Source organism: Athene noctua, chromosome 4, assembly GCF_965140245.1.
Source record: "Athene noctua chromosome 4, bAthNoc1.hap1.1, whole genome shotgun sequence".
Classification (NCBI taxonomy): Eukaryota; Metazoa; Chordata; class Aves; order Strigiformes; family Strigidae; genus Athene; species Athene noctua.
The window spans coordinates 67,498,656-67,526,089 of record NC_134040.1 but is presented as its reverse complement, the minus strand read 5'-3'; the positions used below and the strand labels follow the sequence as shown (position 1 = coordinate 67,526,089).

The following is a 27,434-nucleotide window of genomic DNA, read 5'->3' as shown; positions in this document are numbered from 1 at the left end:
GAGCTCTGCTGACCTACTGGCAATGTAACTAAAGTTGGTGGCAGCAGGTATTGCATGTTTTGGTCATTACTGAGAGTATGAATTATCATTGTTGTGTGTTATTATGTAATGTATTATCTGCATGCATTGAAAATGGATCCAGAACATCTAAATGACAGAAACCCTATGCCATTAAGTTCCTTTAACTTAAGAGTTAACAGGTTAGTACTAAGCTATCAAATGGAAAATGCGTTTTTCTGCAGCCTAAAAGCTTTCATAGTATTTCCCCTTCATGCATTTGCACCTGAATACAGTAAACAACTATTTGGGGCAGGGGGGAATCAGCAAAGCTCTCTAACAAATCTCCTCCCCTCCTTACTTTCCCCCCTATCCTAAACAGATGTGCTGGACCACAAGTCCACAAGTCTTCTACTCTGCCTCTCCATATACAAAATTAAAGGGGACATGTTAATTTGGTTTTGACTAGTTTTAGGAGTTTATCATACAGGCTGACATGTAATATGCTTTTATTTCAAGAATTTAATTGACAAAATGCCTTTCTGAATTTGCTAACCAGAACACTAGTTCTAAGGCACCAAAATTAATCCTTTAGTAGACTTAACATGAAGGTAAACGAATTACTATTATATTAGCACAGATACAATCAGGCAAGGTTCATAAGTACATGTGCGGATCAATGGGACATGGTAACAGAGCAGTATTGGGTGTTAACCTTCTGTATTCTTTAGCAGCGATTCAAGTCAGCACCAGTCAGCTAAGACACAAACTACTATGATTTTAGACAGTTATATAATTTTTATATATATGCACACAAGTATGAGCTATGCATATATAATGTATATACTTGTCTGTAAAATTAGCTATTGCCACTCCAGGAGCTCATGGCTTAATATATTCAAACTTTTTTTTAAACCAGACTGCCACTTCTCACAGAAAAATCATTAAAAATAAAGAATTACCATTTTAATAAAAAAACTAGCATTCTGGTTTTTTATTTCATTCTTTTATACAGCGAGGTCTTTTGGAGTCACAGTTACAGGAGATTCTAAGAATTTTCATGACACAGCACAATTATATGGAGATACATTAGAATAGGAATAAGATTAGCAGTTACAAATTTCCAAGCACCGGCTGGATGGCCGGGCCCAAAGAGTTGTCGCGAATGGAGTTAAATCCAGTTGGTGGCCGGTCACAAGTGGCATCCCCCAGGGCTGGGTTTTGGGGCCACTCCTGTTTAACATCTTTATTGATGATCTAGACGAGGGGATCGAGTGCACCCTCAGTCAGTTTGCAGATGACACCCAGTTGGGTGGGAGTGTTGATCTGCTCGAGGGTAGGGAGGCTCTGCAGAGAGACCTGGACAGGCTGGAGCCATGGGCTGAGGCCAACTGGAGGAGTTTCAATCAGGCCAAATGCCGGGGGCTGCCCTTGGGCCACAACAACCCCCAGCAGCGCTACAGGCTTGGGGAGGAGTGGCTGGAGAGCTGCCAGTCAGAGAGGGACCTGGGGGGGTTGACTGACAGTTGGCTGAACAGGAGCCAGCAGTGTGCCCAGGGGGCCAAGAAGGCCAATGGCATCCTGGCTTGCGTCAGCAATAGCGTGGCCAGCAGGGACAGGGAAGGGATCTGACCCCCGTACTCGGCACTGGGGAGGCCACACCTCGATTCCTGTGTTCAGTTTTGGGCCCCTCACTACAAAAAGGACATTGAATGACTCAAGCGTGTCCAGAGAAGGGCAACGGAGCTGGTGCAGGGTCTGGAGCACAGGTCGTACGGGGAGCGGCTGAGGGAACTGGGGGTGTTTAGTCTGGAGAAGAGGAGGCTGAGGGGAGACCTCATCGCCCTCTACAGCTACCTGAAAGGAGGTTGCAGAGAGCGGGGGACGAGTCTCTTTAACCAAGTAACAAGTGACAGGACAAGAGGGAATGGCCTCAAGTTGTGCCAAGGAAGGTTTAGACTGGATATTAGCAAGTATTTCTTTACAGAATGGGTTGTTAGGCGTTGGAATGGGCTGCCCAGGGAGGTGGTGGAGTCCCCATCCCTGGAGCTGTTTAAGAGTCGGGTTGACATAGTGCTGAGGGATATGGTGTACCTGGGAACTGCCAGTGTTAGGTCAATGGTTGGACTGGATGATCTTCAAGGTCTTTTCCAACCTAGACGATTCTGTGATTCTGTAAAAGTGTCTCATTACTATAAACCCTCTCATTTGATTTCCCATTGAACAAAACAGTGAAGAGTGAGTGCAGTTTGTTCAGGGCTAGTAGTATTCTAATAGGTGAAAACAAATGTCTGACCCTGTTTCTTTCAATGCCTTATGTGCCTTCACCTGTAAATGAACAGTGTTCAGAAAAGCAGAATACATCTTTCAGGATCACACTCTGAATCAGAAACAGTCACTACAAAGAGAAGAAAAAAGCTTGGTACCCCTTGGAAACTAACTCAGGAGAGTGGCTCTTCAGATGTCAGGGCACAGTGTCCTGCTGGCTCATCCACCTGGACTGCAGGCTGCCCCTGGTGGCCTCCTCCCCAGGGTCAACTTGGGAACAGGAACACACCCAGTGAAAGCCACCCTTCCCTCCTGCACCTCTCCCACTGCTCTTCAGCCCTCTCCTCCATCACATGAAACACTGGCTTTTTCATGACACGGCATGGGACAAGATTCCTCCCTCTGATCCCAAGGAAAATAGAAATGAACTGCAGCCAGAATTAATCACACTATCCAAAACATTCCCTGACTAGTTTTTAAAAATAGTTTAAAAGAAGTTGGTCAAAAGCAGACTACATTAGTCCTTCCTTGTGGTACTTCTCAGTAGGCAGAAGGACCCACCTACGTGAAAGTCTAATTCAGTAAGTCTGAACACAAGATACACACGTAACTTTTGAAAAGCACTGACAGCTCAACACATCTGAGATCAGGTCATACAGCAGGAGAGGACTGTAGCATATACTCATCTCTATCAAAGTAAATTATGTAAAGTTTGTGACTGAACAGTAGGCAACTCTGATCTAACTGAATACTGCTGAAACAGCATCCAAAATGCATGCTGCCTTTTCCATTACAATCACACATAAAAGCCAGTAACAAGCAGATGATAAAAAAAAGGAAAAAAAAAAATTTTTTTTTAAATCAAAGGGTTAAATTTTTTTTCATATCACGTGCTTCTGAAGTTAACAAAGCCAGCCCCCAGCTGACCAGAAAGGAAAACTACAATAGGGAGAATAGATCTTGTAGAAGAGTAACATTAACACAGAAAATATCAGGATGCTCCTATTGTCTCCCCTAAAAGAATAAAGTAGAAGCAGTTTTCACAACACAGTTACAGTAGAATGTGTCATTTCTGGTCCACTATGAACAGATATGCTGATGTCACAGTTACCTACCAGTCTGGTACCATATGCCAGTCAGTGAATATTCCACCTGTACACTGAGCACCACATTCAATGAGATGACCTGCAAGGCTGAGAAAACAGCATTCTAATAAATATATATCCGGTAAAATCAAGTTTCACAAATCCATCTTTAAAATATAATAGTACAGTGGCAATAAAGCTAAATAATAGAACGTGCTATTTTTTCCTCTACAGGCATCTAATACATTTATAAATTATGCATTAAACATAACAAGGAATTCTGAAAGATGAATGTAAGAAGAGCTGAAAGGAATACCTTCTACCTGAATAATCAAAATAATTTCCTGAATAGAAAGAACACCTAAAAGATTATCTGATGCCAAAAAACAAGTTTCATTGGTCATTTCAAGAAGTCTTGATCTATATTCAGTATCTTAGGAGTCTGCACTGTGTGTAATTAAATATGCAAAACCTATTTTTAAACCAAGAGATACAAGATGAAGGACAGAATGTATTATGATTATGTACTATGATTTTAAAATCTTTGATTGTCATAGTCCTCAAACACTCAATAGAAACACAAGTAAAATCCTCATCTATCATCCCCAATTCAGTGTAGCCAGAGTTTCTCTCCACATTTATTCTGAAGAACAGGAGGTCCAAGCATACTACTACTAGCACTCAGGTTACCTAAGTAGTCACTCATTTTTATGGATTTCAACATAGTCAGATGCAGAACATTAAATTAGGCAACAGAATTTTATCCTGTGCTTTCTGCATCACATTCCTAACCTCAGGACTTATAACCAGGGTTTGCAAACGGAGTACTGACACTGAGCTTCTGCAAAACCATACAAAGATGCTGACCTCTGACTGAATCTCCTTCTGTGCGGTTTTGAGGATAAGACCTGCTGCCATCTCAACTATCAACAGTGATGGCCAAACAGAAAACGCTGGAAATCACTGTTCTGTACTGTAAGATTTCATCACTTGACACAAAATGGACAGAAGAGAAAGTTAAGCTGTTAAATAAAATCATTTGCTCCTTTGCTCACTTTGTTATTTTAAGTTGGTTCCAGGATGAAGTTTCTGTACTCCACTCCAAATGAGAGTATTAAGTGACCCTTAAAAAAGAACCCAAAACCTAACAAAAATACTCAAATAAATTAATTAAACAATATGCAAAATCACTATGTGCTTAAAAAGTTGTTGTTATCCTGACATTATATATGAAATATAAATTTACCCATTCCTTATATCATTTACCTTCCTGCAGCTAGCAAGTCAAATTCATCCCTATTCCAGCCAAACTAGAAGAAAAATACAAATATGTTACATACATAAAAGTTTCATACAGCACAGAAAATGTACATAGTATTTTCACTACTTTGAGTAACAATGCACTGGATATATTTTTACTTAACTGCAGGAATCTAAAGAACAATAACTGGCAGACACTGTAGGGGAATTTCAGTTGCTATACAGTAAATTAGAAGAGCTCTGATGTATTTCAGTCTTCCTCTTATTAATACACATAAACAAATATAAATTCTCAAAGTCACACCCTCTTCAAAACAAAACCTGGAAGTACAATATTTACATTATTCAAAATTTGTATAGTCCAGAGGTTTAAAAGTCTAGCACCTATTTGGTGCCATGTAAACAATCACTGTGGTTTTTTAACTTTTGAAAATTATCAGTTCCTAGAGTAGTACTGGTCATCCTTAAAAACTGGAACTACGTTTTCTGTTTAACTAGAAATTATTTCTCCCAAATTCAATACAATGCAAGCAATATATGAATTGTTTCTTACTTAGAACTTAGCAGAAATCTCCCTAAAACCATTCAATAAATTAGAAGAAGCCTCTCTGGAGTAAAAAATACACACTGAGAATGTAAACAGCTAAGAATAAAATAACAAATAAGAAAGTTTAATTCTAGATTAGGCAATGTTTAACATGCATGGTCAGAAGAGCATGAACTTTTAGAATGGATGTTTTGTAATGCAACACTAACATATACCCTTATTTTTTCTTGAAATATGCAGCAAAAAAAAAGCTTCCGTATTTCAGAGTGTGGTCACCAAACATAAAACCTATTCAAAATACTTCAGAAAACCACATACGCTGCTTGAATAATTTGTTGAAATTCAAGGAATTTGAAAGACTCGACTACTTAAAGTAGAACTGCTTACCCAATGAAAAAGACCAGTGTTTTAGACCACATCATCTGCCTCCACCCTGCCAAAACCAAAGTGAGTGCTACTATCGCCACCTTGCGGTAAAGAAAAATATACTTATTTCCTAACCAAATTTAAAGAGAGGGAAAAGGTAAAGGTGAAATACTGGTGAAACACAGTAAGACTTCCTTCACTTCACCGGAAACACTTTCTAGCTTTATGATACACAAGTTCATAAATATCCCTGCTATAAGTTTAGGAGAAGTGAAAGCTGGCAACTTTTCATGCATGTTAGGAAAAAAAAAATTCAAGGTGCTCATTATTTTTCATTTACTATCTACATTTTCATAAGGAAAAAAAATTGTCTGACAATGATTGCTGAATATTCATTCACATATGTTCATTATCATATTGAAATTAACGTACTTACAGAATGAATGAGTGGTCCTAATACAATCCCACTGTCAACGCATCTACCTGTCACAACAATATCGGCTCCAAGGTCAAGAGCCCTGCTTATTGGTCTTGCACTAAAAATGAAAAAAATCATAACAGTAAATACCTTTACTTTTTAAAGCATCATGTAAAAAAACCAGTTCCCTGCCACACACCATTTAAAAATCACTTAAAAATCCCATAGGAAATCAATGGGATCATCTTTTGTAGAATCATCATCATAAAATGGTTTGTGTTGGAAGGGTCCTTAAAGATCACCTAGTTCCAACTCCTCTGCCATGGGCAGGGACACCTTCCACTAGCCCAGGTTGCTCAAAGCCCCGTCCAACCTGGCCTTGAACACTGCCAGGGAGGGGGCAGGCACAGCTGCTCTGGGCAACCTGTGCCAGTGTCTCACCACCCTCACCATGAAGAACTTCTTCCTACATCTAATCTAAATCTACCCTCTTTTCGCTTTAAAGCCATTACCCTTGTCCTATCACTACATATTCTTGTAAATCCAGCTTTTTTACCCTTTAAGTACTGGAAGGCCGCTATAAGGTCTCCCCGGAGCCTTCTCCAGGCTGAACAACCCCAACTCTCTCAGGGGAGGTGCTCCAGCCCCCTGATCATCTTTGTGGCCTCCTCTGGACTTGCTCGAGCAGGTCCATGTCCTTCTTATGTTGGTGCCCCCAGAGCTGGACACAGCACTGCAGGTGGGGTCTCACAAGAGCTGAGTAGAGGGGGAATATCACCTGCCTTGACTCGCTTGTCATGCTTCTTTTCATGCAGCCCAGGATAAGGTTGGCTTTCTGGGCTGTGAGCGCACATTGCTGGCTCATAGTCAGTTTTACATCCACTGATACCCCCAAGTCATTCTCCACAGGGCTGCTCTCAATCCACTCATCACCCAGCCTGTATTTGTGCTTGGGATTGCCCCGACCCATGTGCAGGACCTTGCACTTGGCCTTGCAGAACTTCACAAAGTTTGTACAGGCCCACCTCTTCAGCCTGTCCAGGTCCCGGTGGGTGGCATTTCTTCCCTCCAGGGAAGTGAGCTATCTACAGAACTTACAGATTTTACCCTATATGCTCTGATGTTGACTTCTTTTACAGGCATATACAAATTCGCCATTTGCTTTATAAATAAGCACCCACTGCTGATGATGTCAAACAAAACAACTTATTTAAGAGGCTAGTAATTGCTTCATATTTCAATGCAACTGAGATTAAGGCACCCAGGAAGAAATACCACTTTTATTAGAAAACGAAGAGCAAGAAGATTCTGCTGTTCTAGCATCTGTTAATGAAGCAGAGTCAGAGGTAACAGATTTTTAAAATGCCTCATCCTCACACTAGACTGCTTTTGTCCCCTCTGATTTGATTTCCATTGTTTTTTTAATTGATGAACAAATCACCAGAATCGGAATGACAATTTTTCACAATTACAGATCTTAAACGTTATTTCTTAGATTTCATTTAAAGTTACTCGTGATCTGCAAATGTTGCAAATCAAAGTTTAACAAGCAAAAAATCAGTGTTTTCTGTTGTTACTGGAAGACTAAAAAACTCATCTATTAGAAGATTCTATTTTACAGAGAAAAATACATGCTGTGTTAGGCACAGCCATATGCTGCTATCTGCCAGGGATGCATTTCTGGAAAGTGCAACGATGATGATAAAAGACAGCACACAGCAGTTTTTCCATACAGATTAATGTAAAAGGAGGAGACTGTGCACATAGACTTTAGAAATACACCAAACAGAAACAGAGGAGGGATGATATATATGACATGAAGGATGGAAAAGCAAAAAACAGGACTACCAGGAACATGAACTGGAAGAGATGCTGGCTTTTGGGAACACCTGACCATTGTCCCACTTCTCAGTCCTTCCCCTTTGATAGGCTTGATTGACACTGATTCATCTAAAGTTGATGGTGACAATGAAAATGTAACTGTTCACAAACAGGTACCTAAAGCACCTGCATTTAGACATTTATGAGATGCCTTTAGTATCATAAAGGAGGCAAGGGAGTCCTTTCAAAACAGTGATCTATGCTGGTAAGTCAGCTTCCAAAATTTCAATGGTACAAAGCCTGACACACAATTCAACACAGCTTAAAGGAACATCCTACAGCACTCAGAGCGTGTCCCTGGACTTTAATTCCTCAGTTGCGCTTCTCCAGTGACAACATCCTAAACAACTGCTCCAGGCAGCAAAAAACTACTCCACATATGAAAACGGATTTTTTACAATTATAATTAAACTAAAACTATTTTGGCTTCAACTAAAACCAGAGGATTCACAGGAGATATAATGCTTCTGCGGCACAACTATCAACGGTTCTAATTAAAAGTTTATTTAGAAGTTACAAACAAAATTTTGCTTTCTGGTTGCTGGCATAATGGAAAGGTGAACCTCATATACTAGGTGGTTCTACTTGCAAAACAAACCAATTTCATGTATCCAATATGTTAAAATTATTTTTCCATAATAAAAACAACTCATTAAAATAACTCACCCAAGATACACATTCATGCTATGAACACTCTCTGGAAATTGTTTGCCACTCTCTATATCAGTGATACCAGCTCCTCTTAGATTCTCTTTCTGTTAGAAAGCAAAACACCAAACCTATGAGTATTTTATAGCATCAGACAATAGATCCACTTCACAGCAACTCTAAGCAAAATATAATCATTAAAATTAGCAACAACACAGATCAGTTGAACAGCTAGAAGCCCTAGCCACACTTTTAACCATAGTTTTCCAGCACACAGAAAAATAAGTCACTTTAAAGAATGCCAATGCATTCACAGATGATGAACTACCATGAATTGGTATGTTCCCTAAGCTTTTAAACTGTCTTTAATCACTGTAGGAGTGAATAAATCAACCCCTGCAAACAGAAACATGTCTGTCATAACAGCAATGGTGGTGTGGCCAGAAAACAAGGCTAATTCTGCAGCTCCAGGTGATACCTAGAATACATTGTGTTTCCAGAGAGGTAGGCCAGGGGGTGAGCATTTTTGACAATACATTAGGCAGCTTGGGAAACCAGCAGATTCAGGGCACAGTGACTGCACAGACTCAATGTCAAATGCTAGTTACAGGGGGAGATCTAGTGTGCAAAAAACCCTTCCACTTTGAATTAACTTGGTATTCAATGGTAAGCACTGAAATCCTCCAAACCACAAATAACATTTCCTAGTGTAATTTATGATGTTTGGTATCAACAGTAGAAGTTGTCTGTAGACAGTAAAAGCTGTCTCTTTTCTGTTCCTAGAAATAATGTACTGACAATAGCATAGGAAACAATTTCAGATCAGAAATGTCTATGCCAAACTCAAATAAGACCATTTCACTGTTGTACCAGTAATTAAATTCTGGACCACTGATGCTAAAGTAATTTCAGTATGGCTAAAGTTTCTTGAAAGAAAGTTCAAGCACTGCATGTAATTTGCAAGTAGGGAATCTTTCTTTACTATCTTCCACATTCAACAGCATGCAAGGAGTAACAGCCTACACAAGTAAATAATTTTCTAAATTAGAGGCAGAGATTTAACCATAGTGCAAACCTATCCCCTCTTAACCGCTATTAATGTATAAACTGTTTTCACAGTACCTTTTCAGGTATGGCCAACACTATTTGTGGAACCAGACTATACATAAAGCATAGTCCTTTAAGTCAAAAAAACCCTTAGATTTCAAGATGGTTTTCAGATACTAAAAACTTCAATCCTCCCACTTAACATTATCTTATGGCCTTAAATGAATTACTTAAAAACAGAAAAAGAGCTACCTGTAAACAAAATAACAACAGGAAATTACTATAGACTACTTAAAAACAGCTCGAAGGGAAGAATATTTGAACATGTGGTAAGTACACCACATCTAAGAGATTTACCATTGAGCATTTAGTTTAGACAGAAACAATAAGTAACAGCACATCCTAGCTTCTCCTGAAGAGCAAGCAGACCTCGGATCAGATTCAGTTTGCTTCAAAAAGATGAACAGCAGAGTCATAAAATTCACCCCCATCATACACAAAACATAAGATGTGCCAAGAATTGTTTTCATGCAAAAAAAGAAAGAAAATGAAGGAAGAAGTTTTAGATGCTTTTAATAGTAGAAGGCTATACTGTATAACGATACCCAAAATAAGTTCCTATAGGACAGTAAATACCACTTTCAGGCTATATAGACTAAAATAATTTCCACAATCCGACTAAGTCTTAAGACAAAGTAAAATACCTCACTCATTAGGTCATCTCCAGTAACAACAGCTATTTTCAAATCAACATCTGCTTTCTTCGCCACCTCCTGAAGGGCAGCTGCACAAGCAAGTGGATTAATTCCACCAGCGTTACTGACGACACGAACACCTAAACAAAAAAAAGACAAATTAAGTTCAGCAGCATCAACCACTTCTATTTTAAAAACTTAAAGTGTGCTAAAGCACTAGCAAGGTACCATCTCTGCAAGGTGTCCAACACCTACTCAAGTACTAAAATCACATTAAAGTATGAACACTATTTAACCTGTAAAAGTACTGGAACAAGCCAATGCAAAATTGTTTACAGAAAAATAGTCGTTATAGATACTTCTCATCTTTCCTTTATGCAGGAAATGAGAAAGTGACCAAAGACATAAACAATGAGACAGGCAGACAGTATTAAAACAACTCCTACAGGAACAGTATCTGACACCAGTCACTCAAGCATCCATGCTCTCCTCACTCAAGCATCCATGCTCTCCTCAGAACTGCTTTTCAGCAGAAATATGTATCTATCTCTATACTCCAGACTGTGTTAGGAAGGTAGTGGGTACTTAGAAGTAATCCCCTTTCTCCTCTCACACTCAGAAAGCTGTATAGCTATACTAATGTAAACAGAAAAAGTTATCGGAAAATAAGTGATATGTAACTATATGGGAATACTGAAAACCTTTTAGATTGCATTGAAAACACCTAGATCTCACGTTTTAACAAAGATCTATAAAACGATCTTCCATTCACAAATTAAAACTACAATAACAAATACGTGAAGATACATGTATATATTTATAAACATAGCAAACACCGCAAATTACGCCAACTTAAACGTCACCATCAGGCCTGTACTTCCCATCTATTACAACAGGATTTTTGCTGATGTTTAAAACATTATTTCTAGAGGACAGCAAAATGCTGGGGTAAAAAACCAGCTGTTTATAGTAAAAGAAGCCATACAAAAGTCATCTAAACAAGTCAACTCCGTTAATATACAAACTCGTGCAAGGAGTAGCCTACCTTTCCTGTGAATATCTTTTATATAGGGAGCCATGGCAGTGGAGACAAAATCCGGAGCATAACCTAAACCCTGAAAGAATTAAAAGCTGTAACCATTTGTTAGGGTTAAGTCAACCCAATCTTGGTTAACAGAAAAGGGGGAAGCTCTCAAAGTGTCTGGATAATTCTACAGAAAAGGACACGAACACTTGTACTAGATGAAACTGAATATACAAAAAAAACCTAACACATGCAAGTAGGAAGTCTACAAAACCAAGCGTGTCCCCATAACCTGACATGTCTTGAACAGACTCCGAGCGTGGTGCGGGCCGGAGGCGGGTTGGGCCGGTCCCGCAGCCCGCCCGCCCGCCCGCCGAGCCCTGCCCCGCCCGGCCCGGCCCGCTGGGGCTGGGCAGCGGCTCCCGGCGGCTACTCACGGGAGAGCGGACTTTGGCGGCCGTCAGCAGCGACATGGTGATCTCGGAGAGATAGTCGAAGACGAGGAAATCCAGCTTCCCTCCGTACAGCAGCTGCGGCACTGGCGGGGCAGGGAAGAACCCGCCGTTAGCGCCGCGGCACCCCCGGCCGGGCCGGGCCCGGCGGCGGGGCAGGGCTGAGGCGAGCCGGGCCGCCCCGCCCCTGGCGACCGTCTTGCGGGCGGCCCGCCCGGGCGTGCGGCGGCAGCCCCGGCCCGGCCGCGCGGCGGCAGCCCCGGCCCGGCCGCTTACGCAACGGGGCTGTTTGCGGCGCTACCAGCCGCCGCCCGCCCGGCGGCCTCGCCAGGCCCCGGCGCCCCCGCGACAGCACCCGCCGCCCGGCCGGGTCTCTCCCCGCCGCCGGCCCCGCGCCTCCGCCTACCTGCAGCCGCCGTGTCCCCCCAGAAGCCTGAGGCGCAGCCGATGCGTACGGCGGCGCCGGCCGGGGGCTCGCAGCCAGCGCTGCGCCGCCTGCTCCAGCGGGGCGGGCGGGCGGCGACCCCCAGGACCCGCGGCCCCCGGCGCCCCAGCAGCGCGGCGCAGCTCATGGTGGCGGCGGGCGGGCTACTCGGCGCCGCCCCTGGCTGGGGCCCGGGCCCGCCCCTCAGCCCAGCCCGGGCCCGCCCCGCCGCCCGGCCCGGCCCGGCCCGGCCCAACCCGCCGCTGCGGCCTAGCGGGCGGCCGCGCCTGCGGAGGTTCCTGGGGGAAGGGACGGGAAAAAGTTTATAAACCCCGCGTTTGCGGCGGAAAACTACGGGCGCTCCGGGCGTCTCCGCTCGTCCCGGCTCGGCTGGCCCGCGGTGTTCGGCACGTAGCGCCGGGCAGCTGAGCGGCCGCGGTGGCTGCGCCCCAGGACGTGCGTACGCGGGCGTAGGGTTTGATTCTGGCCCCCGGCAGACGTGGCGCAAGGGCCGGAGGCTTCGGGGCTGCCGCATCCCTGAGGTGCCGCTGATACAGAGAAATGATTACTTGTTTTGAGACTTATTTACTTACTTACTTATAGAAAACTGCTTAGCAGCTTATTTACTTATAGCAAGTTATAGTATTACTTATAGAATTATTGAATATTGCTAAGAATCCTGCTTGCCTAGACTGGAATTTTACCAAGGACTACTGTGTTCATCAAAACAAAGCAGTTTACTGTGAAAATCTACCAAGAACTGCAGTGTTCAGCAAAACATTATGGTTTTGTCCTCGGGGAACAGGTGTCCTCTAACTAGTTGGAGTCTTGGTAATGAGTAAAGATAGCCATATAAGGATGGTAGAAGGTCTGTTGGTTCTCTTAGATAAGATAGAATGAGTAAACTGGCTGAAAAGCACTCTTGTTATTCAAGAAATTGGCCAAGACAATCTGCGCGTGCTCCGGCGAAAAAGTGAGAAAGACTATGAGCCTTCCTCCCAAAGACGCCCACCAGGAGGCAATGCGCAGGTGCAAAGAGAACATAAACTTGACATCAGCCTTTCGAACTAACCCAGCCTTACTCATGCGTATATATGTTTGTGTTACGTAATCCAATGAATATGCATATCACACTCTATAAGTTTTTGGTAAAATGTGCGGTGGGTGTGAAAGCTTTGTGGAGAAATCCCCTTGCACTCTGGCGCCGGAGTAAACATACCTGCTTTATAACTCTAGTCGAGTTGTAGAGTCTTTTTTCCGTGAATCACTGCAGGGTTGGCGACGCCCCGATGTCACTATCGAAGCACCACACGTGGAGTGGGAGGGTCAACCTTAAACGTGGAGACCGTGTTCAGGGTTGTGGCAACATCAAAAGCATGTCAGACGGTCTGGTTATGAAAGTTTTATGAAACCCTTTCTCTGCCCCTAAATAAAAAATGTGTTTATTAAAAAATAAGGCTTTCTGTGGGAGCACATGTCTCAGTTTTAACAGGAAGGGTTTCTCGTCAGTGGACATGAGGTAAATGTCACCCAACCAGCAAATTCCCCAGTATGTAAAGAAGAAGGGTTTCCCAGTCCTGAAGCCTGCATAGGAGGGCTGTCTTTGAACATCTCCACAGACAGCTAATCACATAGGAGGGACTTCGACTCCCTGTCTCTCATCTGATATGACAAGGACTGTGACTGAAGCAGTCTTGCATGCTGATCCAACAGAGTCACTGCTAGGTCTCCCTTAACAAGTATGCTTTAATTCTAGGTAGGTTTGAATAGTCCCTTGCAAATTAAACCTTTATAAAAATTGGGGTCTTTGCAGGAACACTGAAAAATACAACATTCAGTCTGACACTGACGATGCTAAGTATATGATGATGAGAGGTGGTTTTACTGATGTCAAAAGTAGCCATCTTGGAAATATTTAAATAACTACTTTTCAAAATTGTTGATAAAGCATCCCGTTAGACTAATTTCTAATTGCAGTTAGAAATGATGCAGCTGAGAGAAAATAGGTAATAGTCATGCTGTCATCTTAGAATTCGGTTCTTTGTTTAGGGAGGTGCAATATTCTCATATTGCAAAAAGGCCGTAAAGCACCAACTTCTAACCTTCCAATTGCCTAAGAAACAATAAACAATTACTGTACTAAGTTATTATTAAACAGGCAGAACCAAGATGGTCACAGAGAAAAAAAAGTTGGTTCCCTACACATAGAGAGGACCTAACTTTGGATTATTAAATTATTAGAGTATTTAATTATTATGTGAAAACTTGCAGGTTTTGAGTCCCTATAAACTAGTAAACATCCAAATAATCCCAGTGGGGAAAAAAATGTTATGTATATCTAGCTGACTCCAGATTACTGTGTCCTAGATATACCAATGTGTATTTATTGTAGCTCCTTACAGTAAATTTTGAAGCATGAACCAGAAAGAGCACCGTCTGGTACAAAATACTCAGCTATCAGTATAGCCATAAAGACAAATGCTTTCTGTAGTTAAATTTTAAAGTGTCTTCCATGTGTGTTTCAATATGTAATACATTGCAGTACGATTCCAACATACTGTAATGTAGCAGAAAACTCGGCTAACCCTCAGCAAGTCTTGCAATGGACTCAAACCCTGTGGTGAAATGCAAATGCAGTTTACCTTGGATGAAGCTCCATAAGCAACATGCTGCAGCCCTCACTCACTTCTGTACTTTTAACACATCCAAAATAAATGCCAATCACTAACAAACATAATTGTTTATAACCCATTAATATAACTAAAACTCACACTGAAAAGGGTTGGGCCAAGATTTCATGCTGCAAAACTGAATTTCTGGACCTGAGAAGACAAGGCTGCTCAAACAAAGCGAGACAGAGGCCAGCAGATGGCTGTGTTTCACCACCTTCCGCACCCGCCTCGCATGCAAAACCATCCCCGGCCCATAAAGTGTCATCTACTCCTGCCAGCATCCCCTGTGCTGTCTGCACTATGCAGAGGCAAAACTGTGTGCATTTCTCCTTGGAAGAACAAATGCATTTCATCTATATTAAGATAGAAGTGTTCACATGCACATGCATAATGTTGGTGGAACAGTCTTGGAATCTAGAAGGTGCTTTATCCTTTTAACTTGTAAATGTTTTTGTAGCATGGATTTTGACAGCAACTGCTCATGGTTCTGCAATGGGCTGGATCATCCTTTGTCAGAAACGATTTTAAAGCCCATTTGGAGTTTGAACACAAGTTTAGCAAATTTGCATATGGATGTTTCCATGTGTGTAAGAGGACTAATATCTAACATGTAAGATACTAAGACAGTGCTGCAATATGATTAGTTCAGAGTCCATCATTTCACATGTGAGGTTAGCATTGTTTTGATGAAAACAGAGGCAAGTTATTGACAGGCTCTTTTCCAGGTAGGCTTGGAAGCAGTGTTCTGTGAAGGGAGAGTTGTAATTTTGAGATTTTGGCCTTTTATGTGATTTAACAGCTTTTAGAAACAGTTTATTGCTCTTTGAGGACATCAGATGGCACTGTGTGATTGTCAGTGAAGCCCAGGAGCTACAGTCAGTAACAAGCCTATATGAAATTCATGCACAGAGGTGCCAGTAAAAAACTTAGCTGTATAGGGGATACGGGTCAACAATAACAGACGCCATAACTCTGTCACATGGTAGGAATCCACTGGCTTTTAAGAGTAACACAGATTTTGAGTTCCTCTCATAAACTGTGAGAAGGAAGGGGAAAAAAATCTTCTGGCTTTAATTTTTATGCTGGAGAAAGAAAAATTTTACAGGGTAAAAAAAGAAATTAAAGATGTAATTTTTTTCTTGGTCATGATTAAAATTTAGGTCAGTCTGAGATTCAGTTTCCTTCAGTAACCCTAAATACTTAGATTTATTTTTATTATGCTAGTGCCATTTACGTTTCAAATATAGGCCTGTGTTTCCCTCCCTGCAAACAGATTTGTGCACCAGCATAGAGCAAAGATGAAGTGTAAAAGAAATGTGAAATTCATTCTTCTACTACCATCATCCTGAATTAACAGCATTCAGAGCTAATCCTGGAAGTCCAGGAGCACAATGCAAAGTATGTTTTTCCAAAGCAAATACACAGTCCATTATTTTTCTAGGATTTTTTTCTGAGTCAGGCTTCCTCTAATTGCTTGAAAAGTACGAGCAGATTATTTCACAGACCTGGGTTTTATTGTGAAATACATTCCATTTTTGCCTTTTTTCCTTTAATGTCACTGTAAATAAGTTCCTGCCCTAACCAGTAGTATCAGCAGATACCAACAAATATTTTAGTTTATTGAGTAGGCTCTGTTTAGTTTGTTGAGGCTCTGTCCTCTCAACTAATTACAAAATATTCAGCAAATATTTGAATTTATTACTTATCTCATTCCCACAAATTAGTGCATCTCTTTGTTTAACCAATGTAGTTCACTGCTCTTGCCCTCAAGGTAAAGCATACATTGCAATCTCTCTTTTGCAGACAGTCTGAAAACCAACCTTTCTTAAGTGTATCAACAGTTGAAAATAATCTCTGTAAATCAGTAAAGGCAGAGAATTTGCCATGTTGCATCTAATACCCCTATATAAGGCACAAACAACTCAAACCTGAATAATGGTGTTTAAATGATCCCAGGACATGGTTTGGGAGGTTGTAGTATTTTAGTAGATCTTTAGCATGTTGAAGTATAACATCCTGTGTTCTGAGACTCAGGAAAACCTCAGTTGTGGCAAAGCAATAAAATGTGTAATCTTCTGAACTGTATTGATTTTGTTCCTTTATATCACATTTGTTTTTAGAGATATGTTCTCTCTTAATTCCTTAAGATTCGAATAAAGTTTAAATAAGGTCTTTAATGTGTGAAAATAAATAAGCACTAAACAGAAACACTACATAGGATTTTTTTAAAATAAGATGATAGTGCATTCAAACCATCAAACATGGCTTATGGACATGAGGTATTTTCAGAAGTACTTTCATTTTGAGATGCCCTGATTTTTGGTCTTTTTAGGTGTTAAATACTTTTGAAAAGATTTGTGTAGTAATATTTGAAGTCAAAATAACGACAATCTATTAAAACAATGATGCATTAGCTAAGTTAAAAAAAAAAAAAAAAAAACAACAAAAAACCCAGAAAAACCCCCAACAAATAACCCTTGGTTATTTTTGCAGAAATCAGAGTGTCTTTTACATTGCTATATTTTATAGAAAACTACTGGAAAAAATTACCTCCAAAACATCAGTCACAAACCAAATTACTTTTAGCAGTCATGCATCAGTGTAGTTTCCCTGCTTAGATTTAAGAAAATATAATATCCCATCATTATTTAAGAATACATTCTAAAGCAAGTGAAAGTATCTCTTATGTTTTCACAGCGTGCATGCAGCAAAATATCCCATGATTTTTTTCCAAAATGGAATGCCATAGCTGACATGAAATTCATACATGTCATGCTTTGCCTCAGAAACAGAACAATTTACAACCTGTATTTGAACTGAAGCATAGTGAATGTCTGTACTGGTTTCATAAGCGAGAAGAAACAAAAGCCTCTCCCATGCAGAGAAACTGAGAACTGATTTGCTGACTCATGAATCCTCCAGGCATTGCACTTCAGGAAGGGTGAGGAAGAAGTCTGTTGCACACAGTGGACTACTGAATTGGCCAGAATGTTGCCATTTACTTTTTGCCCAAGTTTTGAATATTGAAAGAAAAAGAAAGATGAGTTACAAAACTTTTTTTTTTCATTTTCACTTTTTTGCTTCTGTTTGTAAAGCAGTTGGTTTTATAGCGCACTAGCAGCATAACTTCAATACTAGACAGCTTTTTAGGCATCTCTATTTCTCATCCTAATTGTCACTCTCTGAATGATTGAGAGATTCCCTTAGCAAAGGGAATTTTGCCCACTGATCTGTATAGCTTACTAGTAGTACAAGCAGAATAATGCATATTGATGATGGATTACAAATTAAAGTAGGCACTTTTTTTTCAATATATACTTTTTAGGGATTTTTAATGTTTATTTTTTGTATTTATTTTTACATAAGAAAACCAACTTCTGGAGTATCTGAAAAAGAAAAAAGCAAGTTCAAGTCAAGTCCGCTGAACACTTTCGGTTAAAACAATAGCAAAACACCATTGGAAATGTTGAAATGGATCACTGTAGCATTTCTGAAATGGTATAGACTGATTTTTCAAGTTAGAATCTTAGGATTGTAAGTATGAGTCACAAGTTTAAACGCTTGTTTTTTCCAAGAGAGCCATAAGAATACTCTGATATTCAGGAACTAATTTAAAAACATGAGCACATTTCTTCCGATTTGTATTTGTGAGGGAAGATTTACTATGAATAATGGGAAGGTGTTAGATAGTCTCTCAGTGGCTGTTTGACAAAAATACTAATAAAAATGGAGTGGAAGAAAGCTCTTTTAAACAAATAAGGATTCACCTTTGCATCTACTCAAAAATAAATTGCAAGAACAAAGTAAAGAGAACTCTTCCTTCTGCCTGTGCTACACGACTCATTCCTCATTTGTTGCCAAATCAGCAAATAGACTTACTGGAAAGAAAAAACTGTCCTCAACACAGTAAAATTGTGTTGGACACGTCTCAGGGTACAACTAGGTCTCTAGCACATTTGTTTAATAAACGGGTCAGCTGTTTTGCAACCAGGACCAACCAAGACAAAATGCCATGTAAGGTAGGAAAAATACTATATAGCCATTCCACTAAGAATATGGATTGTTTTCACCATAATGAAAAGCAAGAATAACTTATTTTTAAGGTGAAACCTTAGAAGCAAAGAGAAGGAAGTGAAGATATTAAAGGAGCAATTATTCAAGGCTAAATCAGTAAAGGAAACAAAAAAAATTATGAGTTTTGAATATTTATATCTTCTGCTAAGAAGTACAAGAGGTTGTAACCAGAAATACAACCTGGCAACACTTACAAATGCCATGTACAGATCTTTGGTAATCATCAATGCCATGTTTAATATCGATTCTTTCATGAATGTAAATGTATACAGTGATAATTTTGTGTTATCGCTGATAACTCTGACAGTTTCAAATCTATATGTGCTACTATTGGTGATAAAAGGGAAGGGTGTGTTCTTAACTCAGTTAAAGGATGAGGGATACCTGGATTGTGTTATGTGTTTCACCTTTCATGTCATGAACATTACGTGCCCATCTGCACTCCTGAGTGTATATCTGAGGTTGAAGGTAGGCCAGTTATTTAACAAAGTTCATACCAGCAAGCTACTCGCACAATATAATGGAATCTAAGGGAATCTGCCACTTAAATCATACCTCCAGGATCCCCTGGGCCCTGTGTCATTCTCACGCCAACAGATAACCTGCAGCTGATGAAGCAGCAAAGCAAGCTCAAGCAATGTGTGGGCTGCAGTGGCAAGAAGATTCGCTGGTAGTTCTATGAGTCCCTGTGAACAGCACTAATGAAGAAACAATGGGAAACACAAGAGCAGGTAGACTTTTACCCTGTTTTATTTACTCTATTTTCTCTCTTTAGGAAACAACTAACCATGCAAAAGGTGCATCCGAGTCCTGTTTGTATCAGTAAGGACAACAGAAGCATGTTCAGCACGTGACTCTTGAAGGCAATTAATGCCAGATTTGGAAGGCCAAACTCCTAGCACTGGTCATCCTTTGGAAAGAACTTTGGGCAGCCTCGCAGCTATCTCACTGGTCATCAGTACAGTTACTGAAAAGCTGAGTGTCCCATGAACAGTGCTTCAGCTTCACATAAGTGTTCCATAAATTTGATTTTTAGCATCATAAATGCTCAGATTTCCTTCTGGCAATATATGTCTGGATTCTCAAACATGGTGGGAACCTTCTGTTTGACCAGATGAAAAAAGGATATAGAGATTGGGAACTCTCTATGTTTCAGGACATAATCATGTCTAATTTTGTAATAGTATGAAGTCTAGCTTCTATAGAGTGTTTTTGTCCATGGATTTTAAATACCTATTAAGCAAAGTTGAAACATTGGTCCTACTGTACTGAGGTGAAGTAATTTGCCTGAAATCACAAAGACAACCAGTAACAACAGATCTAGCAGTAAGCCCCAGTCCCACCATTCTTTCTGTCATTTGGTCAAAAATGTATTGAAGTCAGAAGCCTCATTCAACATTGTCTCATCACAAATGGTACTGTACAGACACAAAAGCAGGCTTTCTCTGGAAAAGCCACAGCCTAAAGATCATGTGCAGGGCATGAGTGGAAAGTTATTAAAGCTGTTAATACTGAGAGCAAGCAGAAGCACATACATAAAATAATTTGGCTGGAAAAAAGCCCATAGCAAAAGAAGGAGCCTGTCAGCAGTCTGGTGTGTTGAATAAGGCAGATGCTGAAAAGATTAGTTCCCCAGCAAGGCAGCTTAGACCAAAGTTGTTCAAATGGGCTCCTTGAGTTGAAGGATAGGGAAGATTCATGCTTTTGTTGCCTGTGAGAAATACCGCAGGTTCCTTTTCCAGATATGACACTGCCCAGCATGACTGCATACCTTCCTCTGCCTCGGTTTTGTCATCTGCAGAACAGGGAAAATTATGTTGATTCTCTTTGCAGAGCACGTGGAGATCTGTGTTGGGAAAGTACTAGGTAACCGTAAAATAGAATTTATTGTTAGGCTATTGACAATTGTTATGCATAATTCAAAGAGCTACTGTGGCTTTTCCTTGCGCTGTTTGAGTGAAAACTTCTGCCAGCCCCATCCCAAAACCATGTGTGAGTTTCCTTACGCTCACGTTACTTAGAAGTAGCATCTCCATGTCTTGTTTCACCTTCCTGCCTCCCCTGAGACCTCCTGGCTGGAGCAGAAATCAAGTGGAAGCAGGTTCTGAAAATGGGAGGAGCAAAAGATGTGTGCAAATTCTGGGAATCCACCTCAACCCCTCCACCCCACCTCTTCCCACCACCTCCCGGTGCCCGCCCCCAGCTTCAGGCTGCTCTCTTAAACTCCTGCTGCCCTGGCCCGGGTGGAACATTTTCGGCTGCTGACTGCACAACTGCACCGAGCAGTTGGCAGCGCCTGGGGGGACAGACATGATGGTGCTGAGATTATGCAGTTGGGCTCCCCTGGGGCCTCTCCTCTCTCTGCTCTTTTCTACCTGCACGGCGGTAAGTGAAGAGACGGTGTCATGAAACACATCAGCGCGCAAAGTGCTGTAGAAGAAAATTCACTGAAAATGTTCTTCTTTCTTCTCTTCAGTACATTGCTACCAGAGAAAACTGCTGCATATTAGATGAACGATTTGTAAGTAGCTGAACGATTTTATTTTTAAGAGTCTAATTAAAGCTTTCCTATGCTGATTATTAACTACCCTTATCACTTGATCCTCACTGTTATTTTCAACATTTATTAACATTATTAAATGCGCTGCGCTTAAACCCGTTATTTATTAATAGTGGTATATACACTTGGTAAAAATGTACAGGAGGCTGCACTGTTGGTGAAAACACATATCCAGAAGATGCTACAAATAAGAGCATGAACTGTTTCCTTGCTATGTGTGCACACATTGTGAAAGTAAACTGCCTCTGTAAATTCAAATACAGCAGACAAAGTGGCAAATGCCTGCCCTTTTTTATCCACAATCATTTGTATAAGCAATGCCTGAAAGTTCCCCTTCCCAAATATTCTGCTCTCCTTTTTTGCTCTCGAAACATTGCCAGTTATTATTCTTTCCTCTTTAGGGTAGCTACTGCCCAACGACCTGTGGCATTGCAGATTTCTTTAATAAGTACCATCTGACTATGGATAGTGAACTGCAGGAAATGGAGAGAATTTTGCGGCAAATTTCTAACAACACAGGAACAGCAGAACATTTGATTCAGCACATCCAAAGCCTCTATCCTCCAGAGAAGCAGACACTACCAAGTGCGTATACAACAACTACACAACTGAAAAATACAATTTATTTAGTTTTCTTGGTTTTTAATTTGCCTAATTGCAATAATTTTATACCTTTGTCTGTTTTACAGATACAATTGATGATTTTACTCAAAAGTCCAAGAAAATAATTGAAGAAATTATCAAATATGAAAGCACTATTTTGTCTCATGAAAGTACTATACAGTAGGTATCTTCCAAACCTTTTATATCACTTGACAATCCAAATTGGTTTCTTTCTGTTCTTTTATTAAGTGCAGCTAAGGCTCCCTTAGAAAGGGTTTCTGTGTTCATGTGGATCATTGTGCCCACACTGTCTAGTAGCTGCCTAGCAAGACACAAAAGGATTATGAGGATCTGATAATTGCATTCTCTGCTCATCTGCATAAGCCGTTAATTGTGCAGGAAGTGCAAGATAAGAATGTCAGGAAGCCTGGCCATATTTTTATTTATGTTTCTTTTGCTGTGCCAGCTACTCCTACATTTTTTTTCATGACCTTTGGAGATTTTATTAATGTGAGTTTGTGCTGTAATACGGAGTGTGTGGAATATTTATAAAATCATTCACTCTGGCTAATTTTACAGCATATATCCATGAAAGTCAGCTCAGTCACATTGATGTAAATCATAAGTAGCTATAAACTCAGTCGTAGTCTTTTGTAAATTGACATTGAAAATAAAATGGAAAGCATCATTAACTTTTCTGAATCTTAAGGATAGGTTTTTTGACCTGAATGTAGAAAAATCTCTACTTCTATAAAATTATATCAAAGATGATTTAGGCATTCTGACACTTGCAGCAGTTTATTTACAGTATTTATGTTTTACAAATGCATCTGTAATTAAAGAGGAATAAATTATCATTCACTTCAGGAGAACAAAGAAGAACTTTTCACACAGTTATATTCATACATTAATTACTGGTTTGAGTTTTGCTGATTAGAGTCAAGTCAAGGTTTGCATAAGGTTAAGTTTTGCATAAGGCTAAGCGTGTGCTTTCCTATTTTGGCTAGTTTGCTCAGTTTTAAATATCAGTGCTAATAGAGGCACCCCCTTTTACAGGGGTGTCTGTAGCAGCATGCTACATAGGTGAGGCATGTGTTCAGGGGAATGTGTATTACATATTCAGAAACAGCTGAAGCAACAAACCATTTTTATGTCTCTCTGTCCAGACAGTTGACAGATACACATATACTGAACAGCAACAAGATTGCACAGCTGAAACAGAAGATTGCCCAGCTTGAGTCACACTGTCAGGAGCCATGCAAGGACACGGCTGAAATACAGGAGACAACTGGAAGAGGTGTGCAAAATGCTTCTTGTATGGTGGACAGTTAATTCAGTTAAAAGTATCACCAGTTGGCATCACAGCAATGAGTTATTTGTAATTTTATGGGCTATAGATTTCTGCAAAGATATATAAGATTGCAAGTTATGAAACCAGATTACTACAAGCGCTAGGTAGATGCTCTGCAAACAAGGCATTCAGATGGAACAGAGGTAGGGCTTGCTCCTTTGGCCTTTTTGGCCAAAATATAATTATCCCAAAATGTATGCTAAACATGAGGGACATGAGTAGTTTCCATGGACACAGGACAAAGAGAAGATAACTCATTACCATATTTCTACCGAGTCACCTGAAAAAAATAATTTCATTAGCTCCAAAAGTGCCCTTCTTTTTGCTGTAGAAATTAATTCAATGACTATATTTCACATTTAAGTTTTTTTAACTCTATGTGAGACTAAAATCCTCCTCATCTTACCCAAGTCCTGTGACCTTCAGTAGGATTTTTTTATGGCAATGACATTAAAGTATGTAGACTAAATAGCTAACTTTGCAACAATGACATTTAGATGAATTTTATTTCTTGCACTAAGAAAGTTACAATATCAAACGAATGTGGGGATAGAACTGTAGCTAGATTAATAATGATCCCTTGAATATCTTTACTTCAGATTGTCAAGACATTGCAAACAAAGGTGCCAGAAAAAGTGGTCTTTATTTTATCAAGCCTCAAAAAGCCAAGCAGTCATTCCTAGTCTACTGTGAGATTGACTCATATGGCAACGGCTGGACAGTATTACAGAGGGTATGCCACTTACATATTATTACCATGAGCAAGCTTATTGCATCAGCACTGCTTTTATTTGCCTACATAAGATGCATATCTGTTTGATTGAGGTTTTGGGGTTTGATTTGTTTTGTTGTTTTTTTTTTTTTTTCTCAGAGACTGGATGGGAGTGAGGACTTCAAGAAAAGTTGGGTTCAGTACAAAGAAGGATTTGGACATCTATCTCCAGATGACACCACTGAGTTCTGGCTGGGCAATGAAAAGATTCATTTAATAACTACTCAGTCCACTCTGCCATACACCTTACGAATAGAATTGGAGGACTGGAGTGGCAAAAAAGGGTATGTGCTCATGATGCTTCTGAAAATGACAGCTTAAAATCTACTGCTCCCACTGCTGCATCGGTTTGTACAGCTCTGAAAAAACGATGAGCCCTTAGACCTGCTAACATGCATAGGCCACTGCTTCGGTCCTGAACTCACAGCTGTGACAGCAGTCAGCATGTGTGACTTGTTGCCAGGCACGCATGCATGTCTGAAGACCACAGGCTGGCAGCCCTAGTTTATTTGGCAGAAGGAATCTGTTTCTTCCCTTCAAGTTTCTTCACATCTTATGCATCTTTATGGACTAGATGATCCTTGTAGGTCCCTTCCAACTGAACTATTCTATTATTTTCTATGTATTCCGTTCTCCAGGAAGGCTTATTATCCTTGCTGTTTCTTGAGACATCTACTCCTTCCTCCCACCAAGAATTTCCTCATGATCTAAGTAAGCCTCAGTATTATGAACCTGGGAGGTATATATATATGTTTATATAACGTAGATGTTTCATATATCACAGAGGACTAGTAGTCAGAAAACACGCCTGATACTGGAGCACAAAATGTGGTTGGGTGTGTGTCATTGAACTGAGACACACAATCACACAAAACCAATTCCTTTCCAAATGCTAGGATGCCATAAATGCCTTTTCTGCTGTTCTGACACTCAACATATTTTTCATCTGTGCATGTACTGGGAATGCAACATACTCACATTCACCATTCTCTTTTGTTAACAGCACTGCTGACTACGCTGTATTCAAAGTGGGAAGTGAAGAAGACAAGTATCGACTGACTTATGCCTACTTTATTGGTGGTGAAGCTGGGGATGCCTTTGATGGCTTTGATTTTGGAGACGATCCAAGTGACAAATCCTTTACCTTTCATAATGGCATGCAGTTCAGTACCTATGATAATGACAATGATAAATTTGCTGGCAACTGCGCTGAGCAAGATGGATCAGGATGGTGGATGAATAGGTGTCATGCTGGCCACCTCAATGGCAAATATTATATAGGTAAAATATCTTCTAAATACCTGTAACCCAGGACACCACATTTCAGCGACAAATAAAAATTAATCACTTTCACTGAGTATGTGTTGCCACCTGGATTTCCCAAAGCGGGCATAGCCCGTTCTTTGCAGTAACTGTTAACACCAGCAGTAGGAACTTATGGCTGCTCTCCAGCCCAAAGTGGGAGGATCAGTCCTGAGAGAAGGAAACCCAGGTAGAAGGGCAGTGAATGCGGCCTGTTAGCATGCCCAGGGATGGCATGGAGGTGTTAGTACCAGAAAAATGTACGATCACATTAACTATTTAAAAAGCAACTAACTGTTTTGCTCCAACTGGTATTTTTTAGGTGGTGTGTACACATCGAAAGATGCTGGTCCATCTGGATATGACAATGGGATTATCTGGGCAACCTGGCGTGACCGGTGGTACTCCATGAAGAAGACTGCAATGAAAATCATTCCATTCAACAGACTGTCAGTAGATGGACAGCAGCACAACTTAGGCAACACCAAACAGGTGTGACTACAGGGATGAGGAGATACTTAAAATTACAACAGATCATAGTTATAATTTCAAACACTATGCATGGGCAGCTGAAGTGATAAGCCCACTTAATCTTAGAGAAGTTGGCTTTGTTTACCATTTTGTCACAGAAATATTTGGACTTTGATTTTAGCATACCCTCCACATTACTGTTTCTTTTAACGATAGATAAATGGATAGTCTCATGATCAGAAGTCTCATGATCAGAAACAATCCCTTCCCTTCATATGTTTTAGATGCTACCTTTTTAATTTCCAACTAGTATAACTATGTATGAACATGTCATCATAGCCTTATGTACTTCTTTCTTTAGAAGAACATTAAAATTCTCTCTTTTTTTCTGTTGTAGGTTGGAGACTCGTAAAGGGACAATTTCACAAAGAGTGGTCTGAACAGGGAAAACAATTTTTTTTTCTCTTGGACACTGAACTTACCTAACATTACACAGTTCAGTTTTGACTATAAAACACCGTTGACTGTAAAATGCCCAAGGCTCTTCCCTGAGCAGTGCTTACCTCTGTACATGGTTATTTTTTCTGTACAAATTCTCAATAAATTTTTGATTATTACAAAAAATCTGAACTTGTTATCTGTGCTCTACTGTCGGCCAAACAAACCAAAGTAAACTTTATTATGGTTGGAAGGTTACTCTGGTCTAACCTGTTTGATTCAGTCATTCCTGAACCGCATGCCAGTAGTTGCTGCTCTTTGTTTAGAGGCAAGTGATGGAGATATTTCTCCATAAAATGTGGCTTGTTTCCAAACGTTTTCATTCTGTTTTCTGATGAAATTGATTTGTGACATAGTTCAAAGTACATAGCAACTTGAAAGAGTCCTAATTTACTGCTGAAGGCTACTTACCAGAGTTTACCATGAAGTAATGAATACATTTGCAATCAGGATGTGTTAGGAAGTATACTATCAATGACCAAGAACAGATACGTAACTCTAAATCATAAGTATTAACAAGTTTCTCAAATATTACTCAGAATAAAAGTTTCATTTGCTATATAGCACGTAGTATTGCACTGCACAATCATTATTTCTTAATACCCCCTTTTTATTCATAAATATTTAAAACTATTCTAACATATCTAGTACTATTATCCAACCAAAAATGTTAAAATTTGCAGCAGAAATTCTTTGTATTTTACTTGCATTTTCTTTTTCTAGATCTGGTAATAATATTCCATGTGATCATCCACATAAGCAAACTCACAGCAGAGATCAAGAACAACAAAGCATTTGCGATGCTGTCTGCATGTACTCACTCAGAATATCTGATGAGTGCATTTGAGGGGTGTATTATCAAATCAAATCAGGTTTGTGGATAAATTGCTCAACAAAAAATACACTCAGATCTAGAATATATATATCTACATATATATCTGTATCTATAGCTTTATACATACAAGGTTGATCCATTATGAAGTAGAATATGAAGTTTATCCCAATCTTTATTTTTAGCT

The 27,434-nt window shown here is 40.1% G+C and overlaps 2 protein-coding genes across 6 annotated transcripts in view; one reads left to right on the top strand and one right to left on the bottom strand.

Annotated features, from left to right (window-relative positions):
* Window positions 1-12,264, bottom strand: part of LOC141960344 (uncharacterized) — a 63,190-nt gene extending 50,926 nt beyond the window's left edge. For all 5 annotated transcript variants that reach the window (XR_012633605.1, XR_012633606.1, XR_012633607.1 and 2 more), the window contains exons 1-8: window positions 12,095-12,264; window positions 11,674-11,774; window positions 11,258-11,327; window positions 10,222-10,352; window positions 8,489-8,577; window positions 5,960-6,059; window positions 4,617-4,660; window positions 3,381-3,458 (exon numbers count right to left, since the gene is read on the bottom strand). Coding sequence is in view for 2 of the 5 variants with exons in the window: in XM_074905655.1 (XP_074761756.1) it covers window positions 3,381-3,458; window positions 4,617-4,660; window positions 5,960-6,059; window positions 8,489-8,577; window positions 10,222-10,352; window positions 11,258-11,327; window positions 11,674-11,774; window positions 12,095-12,260 (779 nt within the window). In the remaining 3 variants the exon portion in view is untranslated. The remainder of the gene's footprint in view (window positions 1-3,380; window positions 3,459-4,616; window positions 4,661-5,959; window positions 6,060-8,488; window positions 8,578-10,221; window positions 10,353-11,257; window positions 11,328-11,673; window positions 11,775-12,094) is intronic.
* Window positions 12,265-21,168: 8,904 nt separating this feature from the next.
* FGG (fibrinogen gamma chain) lies at window positions 21,169-26,541 on the top strand. The gene is made up of 10 exons (XM_074904045.1): window positions 21,169-21,243; window positions 21,335-21,379; window positions 21,820-22,003; window positions 22,108-22,201; window positions 23,188-23,318; window positions 23,972-24,105; window positions 24,244-24,428; window positions 25,148-25,425; window positions 25,769-25,938; window positions 26,315-26,541. The coding sequence occupies exons 1-10, from the start codon at window positions 21,169-21,171 to the stop codon at window positions 26,327-26,329; spliced, it is 1,311 nt and encodes a 436-aa protein (XP_074760146.1). The 3' UTR covers window positions 26,330-26,541.
* Window positions 26,542-27,434: the final 893 nt, after the last annotated feature.